Here is a 14775-nt window from a genome sequence, read left to right as displayed (position 1 = left end):
TCCCAGGTATTACAAAGCAGAACATATTAGAAGAAGCCATAGATACAGGATTCTCATAAGAAAAGTGAATTCAGATTGGTAAGAAGTAAAGAATTCAGTAATAAAGGGGAAGAATTTATTTTAAAATGAGGAGAAAGCAAGCTGTGTCATTAGCACAGTTTTTGTTTTAGCAAAACAAAATGAACATCTCAATGTAAAGAATATTTTAAATTTTTTTGCACCCTTCGCAGGGCAAAACCAGAATGAAGGGCCCATGTTCCCATGTACAAACTTTGAGATGAGACTACCTGAAGTCTGATATTATAGCGGAAAAGAGCACCTATTGGGATGAAAGTAAAATTAGTTCCAACTGGAATAGGCATCTTACTAACAATTTATGCTCTAACCAAAAATAGACATACCAAAGAGGTCAGGAAAATCAGATCTTCATTTTCACTGACACAAATAACAACAACACTACTTGATCCCAAACCTCATAATGTTTGGCAGCTGTGTCCCACAAGATGATGTGCAGCCGGTTCAAGGTTTCAGACAACAGCTGTTTTCCAGTATAATGACCTGAAAAGATAATGCAAATCATCACTTTATAAGAACTTCAAGAACCACACTGAGAGAAGTACCTAAGAACTACCTAAGAAAGACTGTCCCACAGCCTACAACAAGAAACAGTAACATGGCAATAGCTTCGGCCAGGACCCAGTGTTCCATATACTGCTTCTGAAAAGAAAAAATGTAGTGAGCAAGGGAATAAATATCATCATGCTTTAATGATGACAGCATGGCTTTTGCACCTAGCTAGATGCTACATAAAACACAATCTGATTTCCAGCAGATCTGACAGTCAAAAAATGCTACAGGTGTAGAAGACCTGAAAAAGAACCTGTAAGTCAGCTGCTCAAACAAGGATGTGCAACCCATTTTAATACTGACAAACAAAAACGCATTGGGCTGGATAGACCAAGTATTAACGTTACATAGAACTCCTAGTAAATATTTTATGATCCCACATACATCAATCATACAGACTAAACTGAAAAGTAGGAGCTGTTTTAGCATGTGAATTTAACCCTGAGCTCTATCACAACTGTCATTCATTATGGAAGCCAAGAGCTGCTGTGCAAAAGAAACAGAAAACAGACATAAACAAAAAGAAAGATGAGAATATATTTTAAAAATGAAAATCAGAATTCAAGACTAGCCAGCTAAAACCAGCTTTCAGCAAATGACAGCAAAAGATGGATACAGACCTATAATAATTTCTTCAACCTTTTGCTTAGCAAGCAGCTCCCTCTTATTCTGCAACAGGAACTCAATGTAGAGCAGGGTTATTTTTCCAAGGTCAGGTGAAGATTCAAATCGTTCAGCAACAGAGTTCAGAAAATCAAACCCAACTGATTCCCTGTTCACACAGATGGAATGTTAAGAAGCTGCACAGAAGAGCTGTTAATTTTCCATTCTGAAGAGTAACATTCACACTATACAGCATGTTTCTCATTAATACTACTGGCACACAATCACATTGACAGAGTGAGTCAAGGTATGAATTTACTGCAGTTCATCTATTCTGTAGGTACTTCCTATTTGCATGCTTGTTACACAGTATTCACAAAACAGCTTACCCCTCACAATGAGAGCATGAAATTACTGCAAGACAGACGTGTAAATGGAGGTAATCATGATGGAGCATTCAACAGTGTTAAATTTCATGCCTCTATTTTGCAGTTCGTTCATCCTCATACTGATTTTCACAAGAATGATTCTGGGATCCAGAAGCTTTAATTCTGAGTATTTGTTAATATGGAAGCAAAATTTCAGTCAGATAATTCCAGACCCAGGATAAATATTAAAATTGCACAGGGACAATCTTAATCATTCTGAAGTATTTGCTTGGTATTGCAAATTGCCACTTGACATTATTTCACAGCCTGTTCTGCCACTGTAATAATCTGTATCACCTTGAGACAGCAAAGACAGGCTGCCTCTCAAAAATGTTTACCTACCTCTGTCAGTTTTTATTTAAAATAAAGTGTCACTGCATAATAGGTGTTCTTTGCTTACAGAAGAATAGCTACAAAGCCCAAATATTGTGTTCGCTCCACTTGATGATGATTTCATACCTTCCATTCTCCAGCAGCAGTTTAGCAGCATTCAAACAAAAGTCTAAAGACAACTTATGGTGCATGAATTCTGCAACAGCTAGACAGAACACAATGACATTGAGATTATTCAATCAACTTACATACTTAACTGCTTATTATATGGTCTTACAGCTTCTTTGGAAAAAAAAATATATATATAGTTCTAAAACCAAGGAAGAATAAGACATCTCCATTGTGCTTTGACTTTCCTTTCTCTGTCTCGTAGTTAATGTAATACTACAGAAATGCAACAGACTGACAGCCCTGGAATTCTAGCCTTCTGTCTCTCTAAACAGGAACAGAATAGGCGTTAGTAGCACAAATGTTTGCCTCAAGCTGTTTTCCATCAAAATGCTTCATCCTTATCTAGAAGGAACCACTTAAGATGAGGACAGAACTCAGGCTGTGTGGTGGCATGGCAGTGCAATGGAAACTACTTAAGCCTAATGGTCTTTAGCATCACCAGTCTTAGACAGACAGGAAAACATTGAATTTACTCGTGCTGATAAGTAGGTATCAGTTTTAGAACACTCAGATAAAGTTTAAAAATTGCCAAACTGTGCCGGATGGTTTAATAACAAGATTTATACATTCATAGCTTGTATGAGATAAGAGAATGAACACACTAGTAATGTAACGTGACTGTAACAGTTGTTAAAGAAAGCACTTCTACGGCAGCTGTGTACAAGAGCACAATACAAGATTTTAGTCAAATGCCTAAAACCTAGCAGGAACCTTCATTCAAAGGAAACGGGAGTTGCAGTACATAGACACAATACTCTTTGGCCAGCCATCCAACAGAAGACAGACAGCCACTTATTTATAAGTTGCTTGAAAAATTGACTGGAATCTTCATGCCATTGCTATAAGCAGTAACATGCTATAAGCAGTGTGTGTTTTGATAGGCAACGCTATGGCTTCACAATTCAGATTGTAGAACAGAAACCAGCTATTCCGATGGTAAGTTTTGAATAACTGTCTACTTGGAAGCTGGCTGAAATTCACCAGGAGCCATCTCAAGTGGAGTTTCCTTTCCTGTTAGTCTGGCAGCAGTCAAATCATCCAGCTTTCTGCAAGAAATTCCTTATTTCATTGTACATTTATTTCTCAGAGTATTTGTTATGTATCTGATACTTTCTAAGCATAAAGAGAACTAAGCCCCTCCTCGTTAAGATGCCATTATTGATGTAAATAATATTTTCCTGATACATTAACCTTTTTATACTAAAACTTCCCCTGAAAACTTTCTCCTCTTCTAGTGCCAACAGAAAAATCAGTTCTATTCAAATTACAAATTTGATGAATAAGAAGAGTTAGTATGTCCTTTATAAACCAAGTAAACTCTGGTAAAACACACTTACACCAACACATTGATCAGCACTCGATGTCTCTTGGCCAAAACGTGCAACATAACACACAGAACAGCAATGTTTCACAAGCCCTTCTTCTATGCTGAGTGCATGAGATACAACCCAACTTCATCCTTTCTAAATAACCTTAGGCATATGACTAAAATCAGCCATCCTCTTACATTGCTGTATTACTGCTGCCTTCATTCTAACAGGCTTCAGCCTTCCCCTTTCCCTATTTCCAGCAAGTATATTTAAGCTCTCAACAAAATAAAATCACGTTTAATTATAATTTAATTATTATATTGTCCTCTAATGCTGACTTCTACGGCCCACACACCAAACCAGAATTGTTACATGTGGCTAATGAAGATTCCTCTAAAACACACAAGAAAGGTTTGGCTCTTTTCTCTTTTTTCCTCTCTCCAATGCACTACTCAGGCTGTCTTCTTGGATATGGAGTAGTATGACCTTACCGTGAAACATAAACAGAACTGTAATACCTGAGTTGATCTCTTCATCTGATGCTCCACTTTTAAGAAGAATTTTAACTTTCAAAAAAAACCCTGCTGGATGCAAATTCTCCTGCACAATGAAAAACACTCCATTACTTGGACAACTGTTTGTAGAATACAGATTCTGTGAGAGTACAACACATTCATAACACAAAACCACATACACTCCACAGCATTCTTCAATTCCATTTTATTATCAAAATATAAACTATCAAACAATGATGACAAGAACACTCTTACACCTCAAAAAGTTTTGTGAAGGTAAATACAATAAAAGCTGCAAAGGGCTTGGGTGCAACGGTTTATACTACCATTTACCCTGATCTCACCAGCACGTGCGTTATCATCTGTCTGAAAGCCCTATCAGCATGTAAAAAAGTGACCTTGAACTTTCACTTAAAATAGGATTTTATATTTTGAATTTCTTTTGAATGAAACAAATAATGGAAATTTTAAAACAGTCAACCAAAGACAAACAATGTTTTTAAATTTAAGTTACTCTAAGTAACCCGAAGAGAGAGAAGCAAAAAATTAATCCAAGTCACTTTCACCAATGATTAACGTGGTCTACATTATTACATTAGTAAATGCTTGAGTTTCAGTTATTGCACACATAAATATAATTGCACATTACTACCTCATTTGCCAAGCTTATAGACTTCAATGCCTTGTCAAGATACTGCTTACAATCCCACTCAAAATAGGCTGTAGCTAACAATCGCAGCACCTTAGCCTGGAAAGAAAAATAAACTAGAAGTTTAAATCCTATCTGCATAGTGGGGGGGAAAAAAAGCACACATGACCACACATATCAACACAAAAGACTTAAATTTTAAGGCCACAAAAAGTAAAGCTCTCTGAGTGAAGAGAATGCCTGTCTGAGATCAGACATATGAAGTGACTGCTCAGCTCCAGAGCCTGAGTCGGAGTGCTGTGTCTGGTCTTCAGCACTGCAATCCGCACAGCACATGAATCAGCTCGAGCGTTCAGAGAACAGAACAGTAATAGGGAAATGCAGAGACCTGGAAAAACAGAAAGAAGTGAAGGAACAGGGGCTATCTACTTCACTGAGAGAAACACAAAGACATCGTGACCGCGGCCTGCAAATATGCAAATGATTTATATAAAGGGGAAGAGAATAAAATCTCTATATCCACTGTCGGTAGTATTAGGAGTAATAGGCCTACGAGACAGACAAACATCTCTCAGAAATGACACAGCTATACCTAACGATGCCTTGAAAGAATAGGAAGGAGGGAAGAAGAGATGGCCTCTCAGTCTGAGTCTTATTTCCCAAAATTAAATTTCTGTGAAATGGTAGATTCAAATGTGATTAAGGGCACTCATCAGTGACTCAACTCTTGCTATAATGCTCATAGAAAGTGGATTTGCAACTTTGCCAAACTTCATAGCAAACAGTACTAAAAAGGAGGCCAGAGAATCAATCACTGGTCAGTTTTGGCATAGCAGAAGCAGTGGAGTCAGGTTAACAAAATCCTCCTGTGTGTAAACAGCAATTTCTCTTTTTCTTACCCGCATTTCTTTGCCAACAGAATATTTCATGTCCATCTTCCCAATATCATAACTCTGGCTACCAATGATAAGGAAAAGTTAAAATTACATGGGATGACAGAGATAAATTCAGCCAGGTTTCTGGTATGTACCACATTCCTATCCTACCCCACTTCTTAACTAGAGAACAAAAGATTTTTTCTTCCTAAAGCCTCATATCAAAAATTGTACTCTCCCACTTCCATCAACCTAGTGCACCACATTCTGTAACATCTTCAATTCAAACATCTTAGTAGGCTTTATCAGTTTTAACTGAAGGCATTTTAACCAGTCACTGTTCTTGTTCTCACCTGACATATAATACAGTCATACACAGAAGTTACAATTGACCCAGCCTCAAGATCACAGCACAAGAACAGACACCTGGGAGTCATGATTCATCATTCTTTTCCTGAAAGTTAAATGACAGCACAAAGGACCACCCAGAGAAAATGCGCCGAGTCCACAAAACCAGATCTGATGGCAAACAGTGCAGAGGAATAACTTTTTAAAAGAAAAACAGAATAACCAGACATTTGTTTCCTAATATAATACACTCTCAGTACAGGGAAATCTTAACCCACTAGATGGAGCTAAATTGCTATATCCAGATAAGTATTTGCACTTGGCAAAGGTTTATTTCCTCCTCAGATTTTGCCATCAGGACTCAGTATTTAATTTTCCACAAGAACAAAATATAAAATAATCAACAAAGCACCAGCTTTAATTAATTCTAAGCGCTTCTAAAAATTCTTTGATAGCATGTGACCATAACTATTCTGAATTAGATGTGCTGTGATTTGTTTTCTTCAGAGAATTTAAAACAAAAAGAACAAGAAATAAAAGCAAATTTTCTGAGCTCAGTCTGTGACCTTGGCATGAGGATACTCTTCCCAATAGCCTAAATATTTTCTTCCCTAGCAATAACACATTGCTTATTTGGATCCTACCTAAACCATCTCAAACTATTCGTTTTTCACCTTGGTGGTTGTGTCTTTCATCAGTCAAGGAACTGCTGTCAATGAAGCACCTCCTTTCTGAGAAATTCAAATACTGATTAAAACACATCCATTTAAAACTGGCCAGAAGAATTCCTCTACGCTTTTCTGAAGTTTTCAGATTTCTTCAATATTGTTTATAAATGGCACAGGAGCTGGGAACAGCCTCATCATTAAAGTAATCTCTTTGGAAGAAGAGTTAGGGAGAGAATGGATGAGAACCATGGATATGACTTCTACATGGAAAGGTTTTCATTTTAATGACATGAAAATCAGTGTGGAAAACAGACATAAATGCTAGGCAACAGCATTTGTAAGCAAGACAGTCACTAAGTCAGTATTTGCTCAGCCAGCATGGTTCAGTTAAAAACTTGTGTTCTCATTTTTTCAATTAAACATCTATTTTTCCTTGCTTCCCCCTCTCCTTCACACAGATTTTTCCATTTGAAAAGTAGGATATTATTTTGTTTCCCTTTGCACATTACCTGAGCCAAAAGGAGCTCTGTTCATACTTCTTCCGTTCATAGGTTTCCACCCCAAAGTTGTAACAGAGGATTGCCAGGTAACAGGTCTGTAATAAAAGACTCCTGCTTGTATAACGTTCTTGTAGAAACACCAATACATCTACGGCACCCAGTCTCTGGTTCTTTAAAGTGCTTTTTACTTTAAAGACAGGTCTAGAATTATCACTTCTGACCGTATTTGAGGAGGTATTGAACATGAGTAGCATCAAATTGTATTGTTCCGTGGGAAAGTGCAGCAATATTAACCAGTCTGGGACATGCAAAACAGGGGAATTCTTCAAACACACAAAGTAGAATAGTTCCTCAAGAAACCAACCTGAAAGCACTAGAACTGTGCACAGTAAACTACAAAAAAAATAAAACCTAAGAAGAAAAAATGGCATATTACAAATTCATTTTTAAAGAGTTTTACATAGTTAAGTGAATAGGACTCCACCTCTTGCACGGTAGGCTTTTTCCCAGCACGTCTCCTTTGCATTATAAAAGGACGATCCACACTACCAATGTGAGGAGAAATATATTTTTGAATGCTTGATTATTCAGAATATTGTTGCTTTCTGCTTTATCAGTCAGCCCTGACAGTATCTCTTCATAACAACTTGTCTTCCCATTGCAATTATTTGCAACTGTCTAATGCTGTCCAAAGGGAGACAAAAAGCTGTTTTAAATGCTAACAGACCACTAATATTTGCATTCATTTTGCCACTGGAGTAACTTTCTTCTCCAAGTACAAGAAGTGTCTCTTGCAAGGGACTTCAAGTCCTCAGGCAAGAACGAGAGACACAGAACATTTTGCTTTGAACATTTTTTTTTTAATCTCACTGCCATCCAGACACAAAAGTGCAAATTCAGTATAGATGAACAAAAAAAAAAATAAAAAATCACTCCCATATTTAAAATACTATTTCAATGAATGAATGTGTTCCAGGCATCAAGCATAATCCTAAATATTCCCATATGCCTAGCATCACGCTGAACACTAAGTGTTTGGAACAACTCTAGCACTTCACCCTGTAGGGCTACAGCTCCCCATTGTGGTTCATAAGACCACTGATGACCCACAAACTGCAAATCCTCTCCAGCTGATTTGTGGTATCATCCATTAAGATAATGCAACAACCTCCATGTGGTACTCCGCAAGTGCTCTCTGGTAGGATGCAATTCTGGAAGAGTTAAGGAGTGACAACTACCTAGTGGTCAAAAATTCCAAAGTCACTCAGAGCAATTGCTAGTGCTTTCTTTTTTTCTCGTTGTTTAAATACCCCTCTTTAAACCAGAGGTGAATTGTATCTCTCGTGATCAGAAACCTCTTCCTTGTCTGCATCAGTGCTCATGGTTTCTGAAGAGCCTTCACCGTGAGAGGTTTAATATTATTTAATAGAGGAGTTAAAATGGAAAGCATGAAATTCATTCAAAATGAAATGAGAATCAGAAACATAAAGATCTTAGTGAGCATCTTTAACAAATCAAACAGTGAGAAGCTGCTCTTATAATTGAAATGAAAGTTAGACCCCCACAGCTGACTTAGTCACTCAGATGCTCTGCACACAGATCACAAAAAAAAAAAAAAAACCTCTAACCAACTGCAACATAAACAGTGCCATATTTCTGTTTCAGAACTCACATCTATCCCTTTGGATTTTATTACCTGTACCACAGAGACAAGAACAAAATGTTTCCTAAATGTACAAAAAAAAATCCTAAAGGTTGGGAAAAAATTAAAATAAGCAAATGAAAATGAATGTGGGGAAGCTTATTCTGACACAAACATATTAGCCTTTTATCTTTGCAAACAAAGGACTAGTCTGCATATGTCAAAGTTTGTTTTCTTTGGACATTGTTCTGTAAAATAAAAACTACAAAAAACAGTTTAGTACAATGGGAAACAGCCATTCATAGCTTTACAGCTTCATGAAGATGAAGATTTTAGTACTAACTTGCATATGAAAAGCCTAGAAGCTCAGCTCTTGTCTTGTCCCACCTGTCTCCAGACAAAAGTTCACACATAAAAGGGAAGAAGCAACAGAGAAGAACAAGATGTAAAGTGCAGCTGTTTCTGCAGAAGAGTAGGTGGCATATTCAATATAGAAATCTTTTTGCCTTTCTTGATGATTTGTTTTCACTCATTCTTTAGAAAGAGTTTATCATTCTATTTCAAATGATAAACTATGAGCAAAAAAAGAAAAAAATACTGAACTTTGAAGGAAAAAAAACTGCTGCTTTCATGCAAAATATGTAGCAAGGAAATCTCAGAGAAGCAGAAAAACACAGAACACATACGAAGAGTTCTCAAAGTATTTTTCAAAATTTTATATGGCATATGCCACTCGTTAACATATAGATAGGAAAGCAGATTTTCAAACTTTGGAATGATAAAGAAGGTATGATTTCACTAACCTCTTTTGGCAACTTCATCAACATATCTTTACAGCGCTGCACACACATCACTGCTTTCTGAAAATCCCCTTGAGCAACTGCCTAAGAAAGCAGTAGAACATGCCAACAGACTGTAAGTGCCTTGCTTGCCTCTAAAATTCATTAAAAGACCAATCTCTAAAAAAGACTTGGATTTGCATACATTTTTCACGTTCACTAAAGCTAAATTTGGGATTAGATATCTGTCCTTATAGTGCTACAATAGTTCTGTTTATTTCTATATACTGCCAGATGACAAAGACATCCAGAAGTACCCTGCTGTCCAGCCGCAGTGTGAAAGGGGCAGATAGATGGTACCAAATCATTCAGATGTTAGGTGACGTAACAAACTAGCAAATCTTAAAACACCTCTCCAGTAACGTGGGGTTCTCTCTCTGTCTCCATTATCAACTAGAAGCTAAATGAAAAATTTTGGCCACTGTTTTGGTCTGCTTAGGGAAGCACTTTTCAATCAGCCCAGCTGCAAATTTGACGAGCATTCTGAAGTGACAAGTCTTGCTGTGTACATATGGCACAAACGCAGTTTTGGGGACCCAGGCTCCCCTTTGTTCAGGAAGCACAAGACACCTTTGGAACTGAAACATTTATGACTCAGAAGGGCAGCTGTTTGTTGTATAAACACTCATGCTAGCCAAATCACAGAGCAACAAATCTGAACTAGAAGATATAAACAACACGGCAGAAATGACTGCGATAAACCAGGCAAATTAAAAATCATCAAATTATTGCAACACTGAATGCAAACATCACGTCTGATATCTTACATCTAAGCAAAGGAAATATATCCTTCAGCAAGTCCTCAGTGCCAAGCATTCATACATCTAATAAACGGGTCAGAGTTTCCTTTGTACCCCCTGGTGACTTATAAAGAAAGCTGGGAAGAACACATACTGATTCAGCCTGATAAGAGAGCACTTTGAAGAGGTCCTTCTCCACATCAGCTTTGTGCACATGAATATCTGCTTCACCATCGCTCCCCTTACGTAACTTTGTGTACAGTTTTTCTATGCTCTGGAAAACAAAGCTTAAGCATCACCCATGGAACTTACAAACAGGTGTGTTTATAAGAAACCAGAACAGAAAAGAACTTACGTTCAAGGCAATCTCTAGAAATTCATCAGCAAGATCAGCTTTTCCAATATCTATCCATCCTTTACCAGTTTTCATTGACATCTGAAAGAGAAAATGATGTGTGCTTTGTGACAATTTAGTCACTTCAAAGAAGCAGTGTTAAATTTCTTGTTGTTAATGCACATATCTTATGTAGGAGTGAGGTATTTCAGCTCTTTAATTTGTGACAAGTGCCTCACATCTGAGTTAACTCCATAGCACCTAGATGCAGCGTAAGACTTACAGTGCCCTACTACACAATACTGTAAGATATCAAAATAATGCTGCTCTCAGAACATTTTAACGTATGACAAAGATGTGATGCTAACTGCGCTAACTCAGCAAGGTATGCCTGTGATACGGGCCCACCTTCAACATGCACACTCCCCAGAATTACGGGCTTATTTCACTCACTTTCCAAAGCAATAGTAATAAGTTTGTAAGGTTTTCGTTGGTGATCAACTGTATGTCACTGCTTAGCTGCCATCAGCCTTACCAAAATCTGTCTTCGAATAGTCCCCTCCGGAGGATCACTGCCTTCACAAAGGCACACCAGTCTACAAGCAACAAATCGCACTGCAAGAAAACAATGTATAATATATTCTTAAGTTTCCTTTTGTCTTTTTTTTTTCTTAAGAAAGTCAGGCCCTGCCATATCCAAAAGATGGTTTACCATTTAAAATTGCAGGAGAGAAAAATTTGAAAGCTTCAGTAGTCAAAGCAGTCTGAATTTTAGCCAAGCTCCTTACAACTACCTTTTAGGCATCAAGGAAAAAAAATGATATTCTCCTCAAAATACCTATTAAACCTATTAAATACCTAAGTTAAAGACACAGCATTCAAAGACTTAATTACATTACAGGTGCTCACAGTAACATGTCTTGAGTGCCTCAGAATAGCCTTCAGCAAAATAGGGAAATCAAGTTTAATAATCTTTACATTTTCAAAGTAAAAAGCAAAAATATTTTCTGGCCTTTCTTAAACATCAGGGATAGAAAAGACACCACTTAATATATTTTAAATAGCCTCTCCCTGGCCCTTCAGCTGTGATATAAGATCTGAGAACATTACGCTACAATAATTATTACTTATTTTGTGTAAACTTACCCTTTTCCCTTCACCTGACATCACTTAGATGATGCAAAGTGTACATAATTTTGACTATAATCCCTCAAGACAAAAATGTAGGCCAGATATTGCAATCCTGCAGAACCACATAAGGAACTGGATGACAGAGAAGACCAAAAACTCACTTCTGATTTCCCCCAGCCCTGCTTCTGGCTCTAAGCAAACCTACCAGCTGTATGCCTAGCTGAGGCAGGGGAGTCAAAAGAAGAATTTAGATTTTTTCTGTAAACATTAGTGAGATAGCTATGTTAAAAAACAGTCTCACTTTTTATAAATTAACTGACCAACAGTCTAAAATTTACATCAGTTTTATTTCCATACACTCTCAGATTAAAAACATAGCATTAGAAGGCGAACTACAGTTTCCTTTGGCTACACCACTGTTTTACTGATGCTCTGGCACAGAAGGGGGAGTGGTAAAAATGCCTATCCTGATTCTGTGTCACTAGAAGATCACCATTACACCAGAGTGATCCTTCCTGAACTGTTTATGTAAGCCTAGCTGTAGTTTCCTCTGTCTGTATCCTATCTGCAAATATCCACACAAATCTACAGCACTGCACATATACCTGTCAGCAAAGAGCTTTTCCTTTTCATGCTGCGACACACAAACGCGTTTAGCAAGGAACGGAACCCATACGTACGTTTAGCTCTTTGCTCGTCATTGATGACAGAACCCATGTGTTTGGTCACAGCCCAGTTCCACAGGCTTATTGCACCTTCTTCAACCTGAGGAGGAAAATTCTATTAGATTTAATTTTGTCCTAGATTTGGATCGCTTTGAAATTTACTGCTGGAAAAGGAACCTCCTTTCGTGCTCATCATGTTAATGATCTGTCCATGTTTGTGCAACCGCCTTTGACACCGGAGTCAAAGGCCTGAGTTTTCTGTGAAGCTGTTAACGTGAACTGACCACCTCCACAGGGAGAGCTGGGATAGCGACCCCAAAACAGGCACGCTGAGCGGACCACCCAGTCTTTCTTCGGCTAAAAGTTTGGATCATTCTTTTCTACACAACACATATTCCAGAAAACTGATAAGCAGTTGGCAGGAATCACATATCCTCGCCATTTCATAAGATATACTCAGTCTTCTAAAAGACTGTTTCACATCTAAAAATTTGAGAGCGTTTCTAAGATGAAGTTAAGAAAGAACATGGCTGCAAATCAAAGGCTGACATGACCTGAAACTAAAAAGAACTAAGGAATCATAAGACCCATAGCAGTACACGCATATATGTCACGTCAGCCGTCAGTGCCTTCAGCTCCAATTAGAAATTACACAAAACAGCAAGTTGTGTGTGTGAAGTGGTGGACTTCAGAAACATTCAAGCATGTTCCTAAACAAATCCCATTAATCTGTCAAATTACTGAAATATCCTAACATATGTTTCTGTCAAGTCCTTTTCCAAACTTCGCAAAACATGACCTGACTTACCCTATCCATCTGGGATGAAGTTTTCTCAAAAACACTCGCACATAAAAAAATTTGTGCAACAGCACATCGGCACGTCCAACACAACTGATTCACTGGCAGCTTTCAGAATACATTATGTATGCTTTGAACAGATGTTGAAAAATTAGAAGGGACTGGAAAAGAGCTGTAAAATTATATCAGGTTGGGAAGTGCATCTATAGTAAGACTTCACCTCTTTTGCCTATAGAATGTTACGTTTAATTACTTTAAGCACCTACGCTGGGAAATTTCTGATATCAGCAAACAAAGAGCAAAGGCTCCTGCCTAGATATTCTTGTTTAAAAGATGATGCAATCTTGCATAAACGCAATAAGCTCTTTTAACGACCCATCTTGAAGGGTAGTGTATTTTCCATCACTCAAATCATAGTTTCCAGAAGAGATGTTGGCTACAAATATGTTCTTGCTTAACTGGGAAAAATGTTACGGACCCTTTCATTTAAGAGATCAGACTACAAATTAATTTCTCCTTTCTTTAAAACTCGTTTAGCGCAACAGGAAGAACCAAAGGATACCAGTTTTATGCTCCTGTACTTCTTTACAGACAGCACTAGAAATATTTCCTATTGTGACACACACTAACCTATCCTGCCCTTTGTCACAAATTCAGGACTTTCAAAATCAGTCTTCCTTCAAGGATAACCACTGTGAACTAAATCTCACTTCGAAATATAATTTTGGAAGAAATGTTTGGGCAATACCTCAGCTGGCCTTGTCTTTATTCCAGATTAGCATGTTTCTCATTGATTTCTTTTAGCAAAAGACCTTGTAAAGTAGATGTTTACCACTCATAAAAGTCCTCTAGAAGGCCTACAAAGAAAAGCCCTAACATTATTATAAGCAACGACCTAATTCACTTGTGTAATGTATGAAAAAGAATGCCTCCCACTCTGCTGGGTTTACCAGGCAGGTAAAAACGTGTGTGCTCGTTTTTCTTCCTCCGGGACCTGCTGTTCCCCGTCAGGGTAAGGGCCGGGAAGGACCTCTGCCGATCCCCCACCTAATTCATGTGCAGCAACGCTCTGCCACTTGCGTTTTCGTACGGCAACGTAGCGAGGCACGAGTGGAAAACCGAAGCGCTAGCACTGAGACCGCGGTAACTTTTCACGTTAACGCTTTCTGCTTTATTTGGGACGTTCGCCCTGCCGGGTTACGGGACGGGAGGCCCGAACTGCTTCGCTCGCACGCCGACAGGCCCCAGTTTCGCCGCACTAAAACCCAACGCCGGGAAGCCGGAGGCTGCAGGGCCGGAGCCCTACCTCCGGCCCGGCCCCCGCCTCCCCGCCGAGGCTCCCCGCCGCCCGGAACAGCTCCTCGGTGAGCGCGGCGATGCGCCCCGGGGCCTCCTCCCGCAGCAGCTCCCGGAGCAGCCCTGCAAGACAGGCGGGGAGCGGGGCGTGAGGGCTGCCGCCGCCCGGGCACCGCCGGGAGGGCGGCGCCGACCCCCGGCCCCCGTCAGCCGCCACCTTCGGCCGCCGCCCGCCGCGCCGCCATGCCGGGGCCGCCCCTCAGCGCGCCGCGCATGCGCGCCGCCCCCTCCCGCCGCCCGCC

General features: G+C 39.1%; 1 protein-coding gene across 1 annotated transcript in view; it reads right to left on the bottom strand.

Moving 5' to 3' along the window:
- The window catches only part of TEX11 (testis expressed 11), a 30771-nt gene extending 16016 nt beyond the window's left edge, over nucleotides 1-14755 (bottom strand). The window contains exons 1-14 of the mRNA XM_050713371.1: nucleotides 14691-14755; nucleotides 14484-14596; nucleotides 12394-12478; nucleotides 11118-11197; nucleotides 10604-10684; nucleotides 10403-10522; nucleotides 9473-9553; nucleotides 7037-7122; nucleotides 5536-5593; nucleotides 4640-4735; nucleotides 3991-4072; nucleotides 2118-2196; nucleotides 1248-1399; nucleotides 473-558 (exon numbers count right to left, since the gene is read on the bottom strand). Coding sequence (XP_050569328.1) covers nucleotides 473-558; nucleotides 1248-1399; nucleotides 2118-2196; nucleotides 3991-4072; nucleotides 4640-4735; nucleotides 5536-5593; nucleotides 7037-7122; nucleotides 9473-9553; nucleotides 10403-10522; nucleotides 10604-10684; nucleotides 11118-11197; nucleotides 12394-12478; nucleotides 14484-14596; nucleotides 14691-14748 — 1257 coding nt within the window. The 5' untranslated portion in view covers nucleotides 14749-14755. The remainder of the gene's footprint in view (nucleotides 1-472; nucleotides 559-1247; nucleotides 1400-2117; nucleotides 2197-3990; nucleotides 4073-4639; nucleotides 4736-5535; nucleotides 5594-7036; nucleotides 7123-9472; nucleotides 9554-10402; nucleotides 10523-10603; nucleotides 10685-11117; nucleotides 11198-12393; nucleotides 12479-14483; nucleotides 14597-14690) is intronic.
- Nucleotides 14756-14775: the final 20 nt, after the last annotated feature.

This window comes from Cygnus atratus, chromosome 13, assembly GCF_013377495.2.
Source record: "Cygnus atratus isolate AKBS03 ecotype Queensland, Australia chromosome 13, CAtr_DNAZoo_HiC_assembly, whole genome shotgun sequence".
Taxonomy (NCBI): Eukaryota; Metazoa; Chordata; class Aves; order Anseriformes; family Anatidae; genus Cygnus; species Cygnus atratus.
Note: the sequence above shows the minus strand (reverse complement) of the source record. Positions and strands in the feature narration are given on the sequence as shown.